At 40.7% G+C, this 15,795-nt stretch overlaps 1 protein-coding gene across 3 annotated transcripts; it reads left to right on the top strand.

Moving 5' to 3' along the window:
- Nucleotides 1-546: 546 nt before the first annotated feature.
- LOC309584966 (protein ERGIC-53-like) lies at nt 547-13,970 on the top strand. 3 transcript variants are annotated; one of them, XR_014227274.1, is made up of 14 exons: nt 547-731; nt 1,538-1,692; nt 1,776-1,883; nt 2,344-2,405; nt 3,120-3,219; nt 4,433-4,556; nt 4,890-4,948; nt 5,545-5,677; nt 6,486-6,682; nt 6,789-6,859; nt 9,050-9,200; nt 9,911-10,032; nt 11,091-11,534; nt 12,480-13,970. XR_014227274.1 is itself a non-coding variant. In XM_082301354.1 (13 exons), exons 1-13 carry the CDS (start codon nt 548-550, stop codon nt 11,125-11,127), a joined length of 1,500 nt encoding a protein of 499 aa, XP_082157480.1. In that variant the 5' UTR covers nt 547; the 3' UTR covers nt 11,128-13,970. The 3 variants fall into 3 exon arrangements, 2 of the variants coding, with proteins under 2 accessions (XP_082157480.1, XP_082157479.1); XM_082301354.1 differs by having other exon boundaries at nt 6,489-6,682; nt 11,091-13,970; XM_082301353.1 differs by having other exon boundaries at nt 11,091-13,970.
- Nucleotides 13,971-15,795: the final 1,825 nt, after the last annotated feature.

The raw sequence follows: 15,795 nt of genomic DNA, 5'->3' as shown, positions 1-15,795 counted from the left end.
GTGGAAGGCTGGCCTCGCATGTTGAGAGAAACAGTGTGGATTTTCCTGCCGGGCTTCCGACTACTCTGCAAATGAACTGAAAAGAGCCCGCGGAAGTGCAGTCTTTGCTACGAAAGTAATATTGAGGGGAAAGAACAGATTATTTATCCTTCAGACACTCTGTGCACTGTTACCGGCTCGCAGCTGTCCGAGAGGCCGCACAAATGCGGCGGTCCCGCGCACCCGCCCACAGCACGCGGCCCATCGGACCCGGGGGAGCTCGGAAATTCGCCGGGAGACACCGCGACCGGGGCCCGCCCCAGGCTCCCACGTGGCCACTGGGCACATTGGGAGCCCGACGCCGGCCCACTCCCCGCCCCCGCTGCCCACCTCCGCTGCCCGCCCTCACGCCGGCCTCGCCCCGCCCCCAGCCCGGCCCAGTTCCCGCCCCGCTCCCCGCCCACACATCGGCCCCGCCCCCTCCCCGCCCCCCGCGTGCCCGCCCCCGCGCTCGTCCAATCAGGGGTCGCCCCGCTGGCCCTGTGCATCGCCCCGCAGCTCGGCCAAGATGGCGGCGCCGCTCGCCCCGCTGCTGCTCTTTCTCGCCCTCGGCGGCCCGGCGCTCGCCGCCGCGCAGGCCACGGAGGGCGCGGCGGCTGCGCCGCATCGGCGCTTCGAGTACAAGTACAGCTTCAAGGGGCCGCACCTGGTGCAGGCGGACGGCACGGTGCCGTTCTGGGTGCACACGGGCAGTAAGTGCCGGACGGGGGTGGCGGGGCCGGGCCAGTGGCGTTCCTGAGGCGGAGGCAGCAGTGTCCGGTCGGGGGGGTGCGGGGTCTCGGGGAGAAGCCGCGGGCGAAGCTGGCCGTGGGTGCCAGCCGTGCCCTCGGGCTCCACGTGGCATCGGAGGCGCAGAGGAGATGCTGCGGTGGCGGGGAAGTGCCCGGGCACACCCGGGCTCCCACCCGCGGTGCGAAGGTACCTATGGCCTCCTGGTGTGGCGGCTGCGGGCCCTGGGGAGGGGACTCGTGGCGCTGCCGGGAAGTGCTGATGTGTCACTGCTGCCGCGCTCGAGGTCGGCCCTGGCCGTGCTGCCAGAAAAACTGTTCGGTTTCATCGTCTCGAAGCTCGAAATGCAAAGTGTGCCTTGGCAAATAGGACTTGGTTCAACAATGTTTGTACAGTTTCTGTGCCCTTTGGGTTAGGGGTTCCGTTGTGCTCAGAAAGGCTTGTCATCCTTCCCGAGTGTCCCCCCTTATGAAAGGTGTTGACATCTACAGTTCCACCTTCACATAGTTTCTCTGCAGTACCTTCTGCTGGGTTTTTTTCAGACTTTAATTTAGTTGCTACTGCTTAACGTAACTTTTTTACTTGACATTATGTTACGAGTAACATGGAGGAAACTGTCCATAGATGAGGTTTTTTTTCTCCTGCTTTTTCAAGAAAATGATCCCAAAAAGAAATGTTACTTAATGCAAGCGAGTTTCTCTCTGAATGTATTCCTATTGTTCTGTTACACTGCTAAACAGAAAGTTAGAACATCTTGTTTGCTTTCTAGATGCCATCCCAAGTGCAGATCAGATCCGCATAACAACCTCCTTGAAAAGCCAGAAAGGCTCAGTGTGGACAAAAAACAAATCAATATTTGAATATTGGGAAGTGGAAGTGACCTTTCGAGTTACAGGAAGAGGCCGCATTGGAGCTGATGGATTGGTAGGAGCAGTTTGACCTAACTGAGAAAAATAAATGTGCTTTAAAAGTGAATCTTGACCTATGACTTTTTGCTTTCTTCATAGGCAATCTGGTTTACAGAAGAGCAAGGCTTGGAAGGTCCTGTTTTCGGGGCAGCTGATAAATGGAACGGTGTTGGAATTTTCTTTGATTCCTTTGACAATGATGGAAAGGTTGGTTGGAAGGAAACTCTTCTAGAAAAGATGATAAATTAATTTCTTGCCTGTTGAGGAAAAAGCAAGGATGTTGTTTTTCTACTCTTCCCCTGTTTCACTTCAAAGGGATAAAATAAAATAGTCAAGTTTCCCTTATAGTGGAAACAGCAATTTCTATGTGTGTCTTCAGAGATGCTCTTTTTCTTGGAAGAAATCTGCCTTGATTAATTCAGCAGCAAAGATTTTGTATCAGATGAGGATGACAATTGCTGTTTTCAGTTCTCAGTTTCCCAGTCCAGAATGATCCTGAAGCTTAAACAGTACATAATAGGTCTGCTTTGCTGCTTTTGCTTCCCCTGCACAATTTTGGCTTGCTTTTAGACATTTTAGACAGATTTTAGTAGAAGACTGTCAGGGATGTTGCTGATGCTTCCCTTCAAATTAAACTAATCCATTTGTGTGCCGTTTCTTTCCCTAGAAAAACAATCCTGGAGTGATTGTTGTAGGCAATAATGGAAAGCTTCTGTATGACCATCAGAAGTAAGTTTATTTTCAGTGTTATTGCTGAATGCTTGCTTTTAATTGATGAAATGTTCCATGAGAAGCATTATAAAGGCTTCTTTCATATGAAACTTTGTTGTTTCCTTTACATTTGAGGGTTTCTACTTGTTAAAACACTGCTTTGGCAGTAACAGCAGAGAAATTGGCAACTGATCGATATTTAAGTGGCATATGCCCTTTGGGATGGATGAACTCAGATAAATAGAGGTACAGTACAGACTTTATTGCTTATGGGCGTCCTCCACACACAGCTAATAACTGGCAGAAGTGACTAACTGAAAGCTAATCGCTGTTACTAAAATTAGTTGGATTAATTTTGATTTTTGATTGTTTATCAGCAGCACAATGGACACCTTTTTGGATTTCAAAGAGGACAGGTGTCTAGCTCACTTGGTGCAGTCACTGCATCTTATTTCCGTCCAGGTTCCCAGGTGCAGGAATATATCTGAGAATTATACCTCAGAAAACAGATTTCCCCATTCCTGCATTCCCTCTGCGTTGTGTCCTGTGTACAGCATGCAGTACTGGAGATCCCAGGCTTGAGAAAGCTCAGTGCAATTACAGAACAGCCTTGGAAGGGCTTGCAGATTGAAAAACTGGGATCAGGTTGCTTAGTGAGAGTCAGACACCTTTTTGGCCCAGCTGATAAACTATAACACTTATTTTTATTTTTGATGTTCCCTTTTTGCACAGTGATGGATCCACGCAAGCACTGGCATCCTGTCAAAGGGACTTTCGGAACAAGCCCTATCCTGTGCGAGTCAAGATCACATACTACCAAAAAACACTGACTGTAAGTCTGAAATAACAGAATTACTTGTGTTTCTCAACTTCTTAAATGTGAAACTGGTTTTCACAGAGTTGCAACACATGTGTCAGTTCTGGTGTTAGAAATATGGAGCTTGGCTGCAGAGGTTGGAAGGAGGTGTTGTGTTTTAATGCTACACAGGTTCTTTTGGCTACATTAGAATGCAGGTATTGCTGATTTTTCTGATGTGACTTAGGAGGCAGTTGTGCAAACACACTCATAATGTGCTCAAACCCTTCTGTTGCTCTTGATTTGCCTGGAGAGGTGTCCCAAAGTCAGGATTTGTTTAAGATTCAAGTGATTGAGCAGCTCCTGAGCTTGGTATTTCTTAAGCTGATCTAAGAGTTGCAGAGGGTTTTGTAGCTTATTTTTGAACCAGAGGTTCTGAAGTGTGGCTAAAAAAATGAAACTATTTAACAGTAGATTTAAATTTTCTACTTGAGGCTTCTCACCTCCAAAAAATAGTAGGGCTTTGAAGTCTAAAGATTAAAAACCACTGGTATAAGGGAGTCTTTAAGACTTCTTAAATACTATTCAGCTGATTGTGAATTCCTTCTAGGTAAGGAGAGAAAAATACTAATGCGGTGCTGGGTTGTGACAACTACAAAGTGTCTGTGTGTTGGCTTCTGATTCCTTCTGGAAAGGTGCCGTTCGTATATTCACAGGTAGCAGCCATAAAGTGCAGAGCTGTCATTTTGTAGTAGAAGTTTCTCTAAAAGTAAACGTGACTGCACCTAAAAGAGGGCAGACCTTGTACTGTGTTGTTAATGGGAAAAGCTGCCTGTCACTCTTGAATGAAAGTTTAATTTCAGCCTCCAAGGCTGCTCTGTTTTCACCTGGGCCCTGATGCCTCCTCTAGGAACTTCTCTGTCCCAGCTGTTGTTGTTAAACTTAACAGTTCTCTCTTTCTCTGGGGATGCATTTGCAGAGTCTCCCTAAGCTTTGAATCAGAACTGCAAGGGATGACTGGTGTAGATCAGGTCTGTGTTGCCCAGAACCCTTTTAGGATGTGTACTTTTGCAAATAGAATGCTTATGTAAAATGTCAGTAAAATGTCTCTTTTCAGAAGAGAAATAGTTTTTGGTTTCCAGTTTGAGCTGCTGAGTTACCCAATTAGTTGTATTTTGTGAGCATTACTGCAAACTGACAAAACAATTAACACAAATGTGGTGAAAATCCTAAGTGTTTGTCCTTTTAGGTATTAATTAATAATGGCTTTACTCCGGATAAAGAGGACTATGAATTTTGTGCCAAAGTGGAAGATATGGTGTTGCCATCACAGGGGTACTTTGGCATATCTGCCGCCACAGGGGGACTTGCAGGTAGGAAACGTTAAAATTTATGGCAAATGTTGTGGGGACTTGAAAGGCTTGCAAGAGAGGTTGGTTGGGTGGTTGGTTTTTTACTACGAGTGTTGATCCATTATACCAATTTTTGACCATGATGATGTAATTAACCCTCTTGCAGTCCCAAATTAATGACATGCTTAGGTGAAGAATTTTTGGTTTTTCCCGACAAAGCCCCTATATACTCTCATTCCCTGCTGCACAAACGCTTGGGAGGATGCTGTTTTTTGAAGATCCTTTGCAAGTGGAAGGTTGTCTTGGGAATTACAGGAATTGGTAAGGTGGTTTTGTTTTGTTTGTTGAATACAGATGACCACGATGTGCTGTCATTTCTGACCTTCCAGCTGACTGAGCCTGGGAAGGAAGCAGTAAGGATTTTTATGCATGATTAGTAAAATATTTTATTGTGCATGTTATTTTATATGCAGCACCAGATTATGGTATTTCCTCTTAAGTCACACGTGGCATTCCTGTTTCACAGTTTTGCCATGTAGCTGTGCTGTCATCTGGTTTAGAAAAATTAAACTGGTATTGTAATATTTTGGTAATATTGTCATTAATATTCTCAAGACCAGAATTCTGAAGCACCACTGAAGCAACAAAACTCGTGATGTTAAATCAAACCATGCAGTACTACAAAGTACATTTTCTTTGGAAAGTGGGAAAATATCTGTTCTCCCTTTCAACTTTCCCTACTTCTAGAATGATTCTGTACTGCTAAACAGCATTTATCCATGTAAAGCTTGTTTTAATTTTCTGTTGGGAAAATTTTCTATTTGTTCTCCGTGAGAATGTGTGGTTTCTCACTTCAGCTAAATGTATTAATGTGCTGCAGTAATTTTATTATATCTTCACATCTGAAATCTGAACAGCCTTGCTGCAGAATCATTTGTGTTAAGCATGGCGGGGGGGAGAACATGAGAAAAATCTCACACATGCCCTTCCCTCCAATAATGTTTTAAAGCCAACACCAGATGCAGAAATCCCTCAGAAAGATAAAGAGAAGTATCAAGAAGAGTTTGAGCACTTTCAGCAAGAATTGGATAAGAAGAAGGAAGAATTTCAAAGGGAACATCCTGATGTGCAAGGACAGCCAGGCAAGTTATTTGAGCAATTTTTCAGTTGTCCAGGGAAATGTTTGTTTTCCAGGATGTTCAGAACTAGGGATACTCCGGTTGATCTTGCTAAGCTCCCACTGATGTTACTTACATTATTTAAAAATCTTTACTGTAAAGTGCTTCCCGTTTCTAAAGTTATTTTAGCGGTGCCTGGCTTGAGAACAAAACGAATGACTGGAAACATGGTGGGAATTAAGAACAACAGAAGGAAGAGAAGGTAGTGCATCCCTCTGTAAAGTGGTGATTAAGAAAGCATGGCCTTTTTCATTATTTAAAGGACATCTTTTTGGTCTGTTTCTCTACATTCACAGAAAACCCTTTAAAAGATGGTCTAGTGCATATCTTGGATCATGTGCTTACATGGAAAAGCTTTTTAATGCTTGCCTAATGCTGGGCAAACAAGAACCTGATTATTTGAACATATAATGGAAGCCATTTGTTACTTCCGTGGATTTTAATAGCTGTATGTGAATGCAAATACACTGAGAATGTACTTTAGGCATCTAGACGTGAAATTTCAGGTTGTCATCTGTATTGCACAGTGATAAGTTATGACTGTTCTAAAGGTCCTATATGTTATTTTGATCTGCATTTTTGAGATACAGTTCAGCCTTTTATTGATCAGAAATAATCCCTTTGCCACAGAGTCTTTTGGACTTTGGGACGGTGAAGTTGTAGGAAAAGGTAGATGGATGTGGATATGTTAAGGGAGCAAGAGAAATGATCCAACTCAAGGAATTGTGAGGAACGTGCACATGTGTAAGAACCCCCTGTGCTTTTTTCTTAGCAGCAGATGATGTTTTTGAAACTGTGAGTGATCGTGAACTGAGGCAAATCTTTGAGGGGCAGAATCGAATTCATCTGGAAATCAAACAGCTTAACAGGCAACTGGACATGATTCTGGATGAGCAGAGGAGATACGTCTCTGCAGTCACAGAGGAGATTGCCAAAAGAGGAGCTGGGTTTCCAGGTCATCAGGGACAGGTAAATAAAACCCATGGTGATTCAGAGCCCAGCCTGATTTCAGCAGTGGGATCCATTTGCTTTTTCCAAGATATGTTGATCTTTTTCCTTCCCCTGCCCCTACCAGGTTTCCCAGCAAGAGATAGAGACAGTTGTGAAAACTCAAGAAGAGGTCATTAGACAAGTAAAGGAAATAAGGTAAACACCTTCCAAATATTAAGGGTGTGTTTTGAATTTTATGGTTTTCCTTTTAAATCCTGTGTGTTACTTCAGTGGGACAATATTGACAAACTTGATGTTTGCATCAGTTCCTCAGTGAAGACTCACTGCGTATATTTAATTTCTGTAGTAAAGTCAGTTCATGCCCCAAGGATTGCTAAGCACCCTAATTTGTCTCTTTTTTTATCATGAAATTCCACTTCAACAGGTAAGTTCCCCTTTAAAAACAATGAAGTAAAACCATTATCTTGAAGGTGCTGTTTGTACATAGATTTGTGAAGATGCTTGTGTTTGATGAGGATGTCTCAATACTTCTTTAATATTTTGCTGTTGCTGTCTTAATCAGGAATGCCTTTAAGCTGGTTTGGCCCTTCATTTGTAGCAGCTAAAACCTTCCTTACCTTGTATTTTTTAAAAAAAGGAGAAAACAGTTCCTTCAGTTGTGCTTTCCCCCCTCCCCCCCCCCCCCCCCCCGTATTAGTTCAAGGGCAGCTCTTGTGATTTATCTAAGTAGGTCAGTTTTTTGTAGAATGAAGATTAGAGTGCTTCCATTTTTGCACTTGTTCTTCCACGGAAGCTTTTCTGTTAATATTCTTGACAAATCTTTATACCTTGCAAGCAAATTAGATTTTCTTGTTAATATTGGCAGTCTGCCCTTTTAGTGACTACTTACCAGCTCAGAGTTTGCATAACATCATCTTTATATATTTCTTAGATTAAAGAAATGCTTTATTTAGAGAGAGAAATAAACAGCCCCTTGGTGCATTGCTTGTCATCCTGCAGGAAAAGGACTTAGGGGCCAAGTAATTTTCTTGGCAAGATTGTGGATTTCTTCATCATCTGATTACAGAAGAATCTTGCATGTTCCTACAATAGAAACTATCAGCAGGGTATTATTAATGCAAAAGTCAATATAAATTCAATTTGATACAGCCTGTGTCTATTAAGGGAAGTTATTTTGCTTTTAACAAAGACTGGATCAGTCTGGGGGAAGGTGAGTGTGCAGATTGCTACTCATTATGTAGATACGGTTCTGTTAGGAGGGAGAAGAACTAAGTGAGTGTCCCACTTATGTTGTAACACTGTGAGGCATCTGGAAAGACAGAATTACTATCAGTGGTTATTAGGCAGTGGGCATGATGGGTTATTTAAGATAAAACCTTCCAGTGAGAAATTTATTTCTAAAATATATTGTTATAATACTAATTACAAGTCCAGGTAAATGAAAAATTGCTGACCACTCTACAAAGAGTTAGGAGTGCTCTGTGAAAGCATTGAAGTAAGCTCCCATCTGAACCAAATGGAAAGTTTTAAGTAAATTAAAAAGAAATCTAAAGGCATACATTTTGATTGTCTATTCTGTTAATAATGAGGAGATTATCATTCACATGATAAATATTTTAGCTGTAGAATAATCCTCTTTTGCAACTCAAAAGAAACAGCACACTACAGGAAAATTATATAAACATATTGATTAGAGATTAAGGTTTTTTTCTCTCATTGACTAGTTAACCTCAAACCAAATTAGTTATGAAACCTCAACTTTTTCTGGATTTAATTTCATTTGTTGTAGAAGCAAAATGAATTCACAGTAAGACAATGCTAAGTATTACAACAGTGCATATGGGAAATGAGTTCCTCATATAAATGGTAATCATGAAACAAGGATGTATCTAAATCTTTTCTTATCCCTAAAGCCTCTTTGTTTTTATTTCTTTCATGACTGCTTTTATTTATTTATTTATTTGTTTATTTATTTTTCAAACAGCTTTTGGTTTTCTTCAAAGATTGCATTAAACTCTGCTGATCCTAAAGCCTTGGCAAGAGCCTCAGACAGAACTCTTGTTCTATAGCCCTCATCAGTCAGGCAGGCAAAGGAGAAGTTCTGGCAACAGAATATTTGCTAGTTCTTATTCTCAGCGTGACCGAGATATGGGGCACTCTACAAATGGCAACTGTCAGTGCAATTAACTATTTTTAAAAATCATAGTTTGACTAAAGGATTATTTCTTGAGAGGTGTTCTCGAAAGCTAGAAGAAATTTGCTGCCTTTTGGGGCAACTATGTATTTCAGCCTAATTCTAATGAACTAAAAAAGGTCCAGAATAACTGCTGTTTGTAGAAAAGCTGATGTGTTTTGAAAGTTGGTTTGCTGTTTGTCCTGTTTCAGAAGTTCTGTGACTGATGCTCTGAGATCCATCAGTGGAGCTCAACACCCTGGCTCTGCAGGAGTCTATGAAACAACTCAGCACTTCAACGACATCAAAGAACACCTTCATGTAGTCAAGAGGGACATAGAGCATTTAGTACAACGAAACACGGTAATTTATGTGCTGGGAGTGTAAAGCATGAGTGTAACACAGCTTTCTTTGGCTGTTAGTGAAAAGCTAGGATGAGCCAGCATGCAGTTTAGGGAGCAATTAATCCTTCATTAAGCTGCTTCGCTAAAACTATGCTGCCTTGACCTAACTGCATGATCTGGGTCTCGATGAGAAGTTTTGCACAAAGAGCACGATTTTTAGTCTTAATTTCCTGTGGAAACAAGGTCAAGCAATTAGGTTTTCTGGGTGCTTTTTTTTTTTTTGTGTTTGTCCCCCTATTTAACAGCTCTATACAGAGGAGATTCTGTGATGCTTCTGCATACAAGGGAGAGCTTTAATCAGAGGAAAATCAGGCAGACTCTGCTTAAGATTTCTAAGTGCAAAAAAGACTGTGTTCATATCCAGGAGTACCTTAGTCTAGCCTAGGTAGCAATTAAGCTGAATTAGCTTATGATCCATAGAAGGTCCTTGATTAATTTACCATATTTATGCATTCTTTTCTATATAACCCTCAATTTAACATCAGGCAATTTATCTGAGAAACGTAAAAGCGGAAGGGGAGAGTGAGATGAGGAGTAAGATTATTTTTCAGAGTACTGTAATTTCTCTCCATTTTCTGCTTGTGCTCCAATTTTTACATCACATTGCAAAGCCCTTGTTTTGTAAGTCTTTTGATAGGATGTCTTGTTTGGTCTTTTCTTGGTTTTTAGCCATCCAGTGAGAAACCAAAGTGTCCAGAGTTGCCACCGTTTCCATCCTGCTTATCTACAATGCATTTCTTCATATTTGTGGTGGTGCAAACTGTGTTATTCATTGGTTATGTCATGTATAGGTAAGTCTTGTGTGGCTTAAAGACAGCAGGGCAAATAGTTTTAGAACTGCTGACTGATAATGTCATTGGAATGGCATCATTGTGTTAATCTTGTTAAAACAAGCAATCATTCAGATTGGAGAAGACCTTGGGAGGTCTCCAGTTCAATCTTCTGCTCCAAACGGAGTCCACACTGAATTCAGACAAGGTCACTTGGGGTTTAAACTGGTCAGGTCTTCAAAACCTCTAAGAATGCAGAATTTACCACTGTCCCAGAACTCATTGGAAATGTTGAATTATCATAATAAAGTTTGGTTTATTCTATCCCCACTCACCCACCGGGTATCAAGTGGGAACCTGACCTGTTTCAGCCTGACTGTTGTGTCTTTTCTTTTCTTTTTTTTCTATCTAAGCTAATTGGGATGTTTTTTCTGTTCTCTTCCTCCTCCTTGTGATGTCATAATGTTGAAATTCTGTTTGCATTGATGGAAAAGACAACCTCCATGCTTGGTAGTCTTTTTGCCATTGGCTGGAATGATGATTTCCAAGACAAACAAGGAGCTGTTCCCCTCCAGTTCTTTGTGATGCCTTTGTAATTCCAGCACCTGGATGTGGTTGATCCATAGTGTCTGTATCCACTAAAAAAATTAATGATCTGTGCCAGAGGGAAAAGTAAATCCCATTTAAAGTAAATTCTTTCCCTGAATAGTTGCATGGGTTTCCTTTTCTAAGGTGATCTTTTGGCCAATCAGATACCGAGAAGCTTCAGAAAATGTTAAGAATATTTTAAAAGTCTGTTTGTTTGTTCTTTCATTGTTTCTGGCTTTTGTCCAGAATGTGGGGTTGTTTGGTTTTTTCCTTTTGTGTCTGATGCAAAATTGGAACTACAGTGATGCTACCCATGTCTTTGTGAGTAGAAAAAATTATATCCTGTTTTTGTGATATGACTTAACATTTCCTCTAAGTCTCTGTTGATAAGGAATGGAATCTTCTAATCCTCAAATAAATGAAAATTTACAACAGTTAGCTAGTTTTAAGTTAAAAAGACTTGAAGAATTCTTTTCTGCCTTTTCTTTCAGGAGCCAACAAGAAGCAGCAGCCAAAAAGTTCTTTTGATGACCTGTTCCTTTTGTGTGTATGTAACAGCAGTCTGTATGCACAGAAAATTCTACACTTCTGTAAATGAGGGAAATTTTAGTGTTGGATATACTTCAATATTATAAATTATTGAATTTTGTTAAATAAAATGAGTTCTCATTTAAGGTGTTGATGCTAAAACAGGGAGCAACTGCTGGATGGGGGAAGACTGCACCCTATCTAGGTCTGTGTTTTCAGCTGACTTTTTCATTAATACTGAAAGGCAAATTCCCGATTCCTCTGCTTTGTTAAGATTCCAGAGGAGGAGTTGAAACACCCAGGCTTGGTGTTTGTTCGGAGTGTGAATTGCAGATGGATGATTTGTGCAGAAAATTTGCTACTAAGTGTCCTGACATAGCAGTTAAAAAAAAGAAAAGAAAAAGAAGGTAGGAAAATCCCACACCTCAAAGAACTGTTCTTTTGTGGGGTTTGGTGGTTTTTTGGGAGGTAAAAACTTACTATAAACATTTTATTTGTTTACCACTTGGATTTAACAGTGTAAGAATATCTTCTTTAATTCTCATTTAAACATTTTTTAATGCGTGGATACAAAGACAGGCCTTTAAGACCCTGACTGTTGATACCTGATGTAAAACACCAATTATAGAGAGCATGCGAAGAAAGGCTTTTCTCCTTATTTTGCAGTCTGATTTTGGGCAGTGAGAGAAAATGTGATAAAGTAATTTCTTCAAGTATATTGTGGGGCTGATTTCTTCTTTCATAGTTTCAAGTCTGTCTGTAATTTTTTTGGGGAGATTTGTGGAACTTTTCCAGCAAACATGATTGCTTTATCTGTCTTCCAATCTGATTGTATCAAGGATATGTTTAGTGTGTGAATTTGTCTTTACTTTCCTAAAGCTGTCTTGTGTCTTTCATGTATCAAGTCCAGATGCTTTGATTTAAATCTTGACATGGTGAATATTGTAAACTGCAGGTATTGAGTGTTAACCCATTTCTTCACAAACTAGCTTCAGACATGTTTGTTAATCTGTAGAACCAGTATTTTGTGTCAATTCCTGCCTGGATATCAAAAGCATAAGGCTGAACATGTGATTTTGATACTGCTTATCAAGTGAACATTTGCTTCAGGAAAGAAAGAAAGCAGAGGGCCCAACTTAGGAATGTGAAATTAATTAATTTTGCCTTGTTTACATATCGGTGGTAACTTTGTCCTTGAGTTGTGTGTAGAATTAGAGTAAGTATTTCTGTAGTTTCCTGAATTCTATAAAATACACAAATGCATCAGGATATTTCACTTAGAACTGTTAATTTGTTTGTCTGAATCTGCAAAAATGATCTGTAATATGACTACTCCTATTGCATTTCTACAGTCTGCTCCCTTGGAGTGCAACACGTGCTGCCAAATTCACTGTAATGAAGAACACTTCAGTATTGTGCCTGTCAGTTTGGAGAAATGATAAATCTATGCAATATATTTTGTTACTTCTAATACAGTGTCCAAAACGTGAATGTCTGTGCTATACCAAGAAAATGACACTGCCTACACACCAATTAACACATCTGCAGTATGGAGGATACTCTAACTGGTGTAGCTTTATAGATTCATTTCTAAATTTGAGCAGATTTTGCTGTACTAATGAGAGAAACTGTTGCCTCAGGCTAATCAATGAATAAACAACTTTTCAGATAAAGCAGAATAACACATTGGAATTTATCGCTTCAGTTCTTTCAACACCAGCAAATATTTCCAGGTGCCTTGAATCTAAGCTATTACAACCCTGACTCTTGTAACTAAACGTAATATATTTTCTTAAATGGTTCTGAAATTGTGCAGTGGTGGTTCCTTTCAGTTGCAGACCTTCTTTTATCAGTGCAACATCCAAACAGAGCTCCTTCTCTCACAGCAGGCTTTGCAAAACCCCTTATTGCAGAAAGTGTTTTGATAAGTATCTGGCAAAATGTGGAGCAGTTCTGATGTGCCCATTGGAATGAGCCTGGATTTTTGTTACTGTGAATTTACCCACCCATTCCTTTGGTTTAAAGCTGGAGCAGCCTGTACTTCTGTTTGTTTGGTTAGAAAGAAGAGCAGGCTGGGGGTGATGTCTAGGGGGAAACTTGAAACCTACAGTTTTCTCTTCAGGAGGAGGCTGCTTGATCAGACACGTCTCCCACGTGCAACGAGAAAACTTCTGTGGTAGGGAACAGAGGGTCTAACATGGAACATCAGAAGACTGGTAACTTTGCTTCATGATTCATTTCACAATCGTCTCTCCTTGGAGCTTCCATAACTCACTGGATCAAAAGAAAACTCCCAACTGCCCAGCTCAGCTTTCATCCTGTCTTCTTGAAGTAATAGCAAGAAATTTGGATTTTAAGAATATTTTTTCAGTCAATGTAGCCTCCTGTTAGGAGGTTTCTTTCAACAGTGACAGTGTGTGTTTGATTCTTATCCAGTAAGATTTCCCTGCTAGGAGGAAAAGACACCTTGGAATTGAGTTGGACAGTATTAGAGAGAATAAGTTATATTTGAATTGTGGATGATAAGTAGCAAATATTTGGCAATGACAAGAGAATGGGATTGTACTGGTGGGGGGTTGTTAAACAGATGGTGATCCCTGAATCTTTTACAAGTCAAATGCACAATGCGGTTTGTAAATTAACTGCTCTGGTTTGTAACTTCTGTGGGAAGAAAATCTGACCTTTCTCAATGGATCGATTACTGTAACACCAAAAAATGTCTACTGGTTTTTTATTTTATTTTAAATTCAAACAGCTGACAGTTTCATGTTTGTTTCTGACTGATGTAAATTGATACTTGGAGTTCAGAGATAACCTTGTTTGAATAAAGGTGCATATTTTTAGTAAGCCTTTTTCTTTTCATTTGGTACGTGTCCATGAAATCTAAGCAAGTGTATTTGAAGCATTCTTTACCCTCAGTTCAGAGTCTGAATACTTACAGACCTGGGTTCAGTTCTACCTGGCACTGGGGAGTTAATGGTATTCTGGGGCTGAATTCCCTCTGTCATTTTTCCCCAGCCAGGAGCAAGATTTTAGCAAGTGGAGGAAGAGGGATCTTGAATTGAATCTATTCAAGCTGACTAAACCCTAAAATGCATCTTTCTGATGGTCCAGCTGCTAGAAAAGGCAACATCCTCTTGGTAGAGGGCTGAATCAGGGCAGAATCCTGATTCTTCCCAGAACTCCTATGTATTTTTGCATTATGTGACTGTTAGGAACACAGAATCTAGAAAAGACTGGGAGTTCGGATGGCATTTTTGGGCTGGCCTCTCTGTGAGGCTTTTATCTTTAGCTCTGGAATTTGCCTGTTTCAAGACTGAATGCTGGGGTTAGAGATCCGTGTGTTCCTTGGGTGTGGAACACAGGCTTTTTTATATCACCTACTTTTATCAGATAAACCAGGAACAGAGTCTTTAATTTTGATTTCACTTAAACTAGATGGAAAAGACATAGATTTAAAGCAAAGGAAGTGGCAACATGAGTACTTAATTAGCTGCTGTCTGTATGTTTTTATGAAGTGTGGGATTCCTGTCATCAACAAAAAGTAGTAAGTTTTTTAACTTCAATAGAGCACCTGCCTGAAACAGAATTATTCTGGGGGTACTGGCTGTGTTTTGCCTTTTGTCACCAGTCTCTCTTGTGGTTTCTCAGCAGCTTCAGTACCAATAGGCCCAGTAACTTTCAAAGCCCTTTTCGTTATCTTTGATCTCAAAATTAACATTGGAAAGCCTTTTGCTGATTGCAGGGGTGAGACCTGGAGGGCAAGACCTCTCAGCAGTCCTTCCCCAAGCCAATTCTTGCCTTTCTCAATCCTGTGAAAGCATCACTTTTAGACACAAAATGATGTTAGAAACATTTCTAGAGGGATCAAAGCCTACAGCCAAGTTAGGGAAGCTTCTTTTCAGTAAAGACCAACAGTGAAAAGCTTAAGAGGTACCGCTTCCCATACACTTGGAGAAGACTCTTGAGACCTAACACTGGAAAAATCAGTGCTCCATGTAGTGTTTGCAAAGTTCCAGCTAGGAGAATTTTAAATAAAGATGAAGTAGTTGGATTTCATGATTCTGAGTGAGAGTTTCAAAAAGAAAGTTAAAGTTTCTTGTTTAGTTACTAGTAATCCAGGATTTCAGAACGTCCTGGGGTTTGTTTTTGGTTTTGGGGGGGGCTTTGGTTGGTTGGTTTTTGGTTTTGTTTTTTTAGTAGTAATAGGTCTGCTTTAATTAGAAAGGCTGTAATATAGATTAAGGCATTAGGCAAACTGGAATCCTCCCATCTCTCAGTTCTCATCGAAATTATGAGAGTGCTGGGAGAACCATTTAGATAATCAAAATTCCAGAATGTTGCATTAAGGCATGTGCAGTCACTGCAGTAGGATAAATGCTCAAAACCCAAACTCATGGACTTCGGAGACCTAGCAGGTGATTTTCTTTCCTAAAATAGTCTATAACCTAGGTAGCAGATCCTGGAAATCTTCACCTGGGTAGACCTGGTAAGGCTAATGATGCAAATAAAAGTTTGAAAGATGAGGACCTACAGAAACAATCTACACCCAAAAGGTATCCAGACTGTTTTATGGCATACACACTCAGACTTATTTATTCTTTATCAGCAATTAGGATTACAAACAGCAGGTGCTCTATGCAGCACCAAAGCAGGGATGTAGATGGA

Source organism: Coloeus monedula, assembly GCF_965178545.1.
Source record: "Coloeus monedula genome assembly, chromosome: Z".
NCBI lineage: Eukaryota > Metazoa > Chordata > Aves > Passeriformes > Corvidae > Coloeus > Coloeus monedula.
Note: the sequence above shows the minus strand (reverse complement) of the source record. Positions and strands in the feature narration are given on the sequence as shown.

Coding starts and splice junctions, on each gene's coding strand:
- LOC309584966 (XM_082301353.1), top strand. CDS start 548: ATGGCGGCGCCGCTCGCCCCGCTGCTGCTCTTTCTCGCCCTCGGCGGC. Junction 3,220..4,432: donor ACTACCAAAAAACACTGACT/GTAAGTCTGAAA, acceptor TTGTCCTTTTAG/GTATTAATTAATAATGGCTT. Junction 4,557..4,889: donor CGCCACAGGGGGACTTGCAG/GTAGGAAACGTT, acceptor TGTTGAATACAG/ATGACCACGATGTGCTGTCA.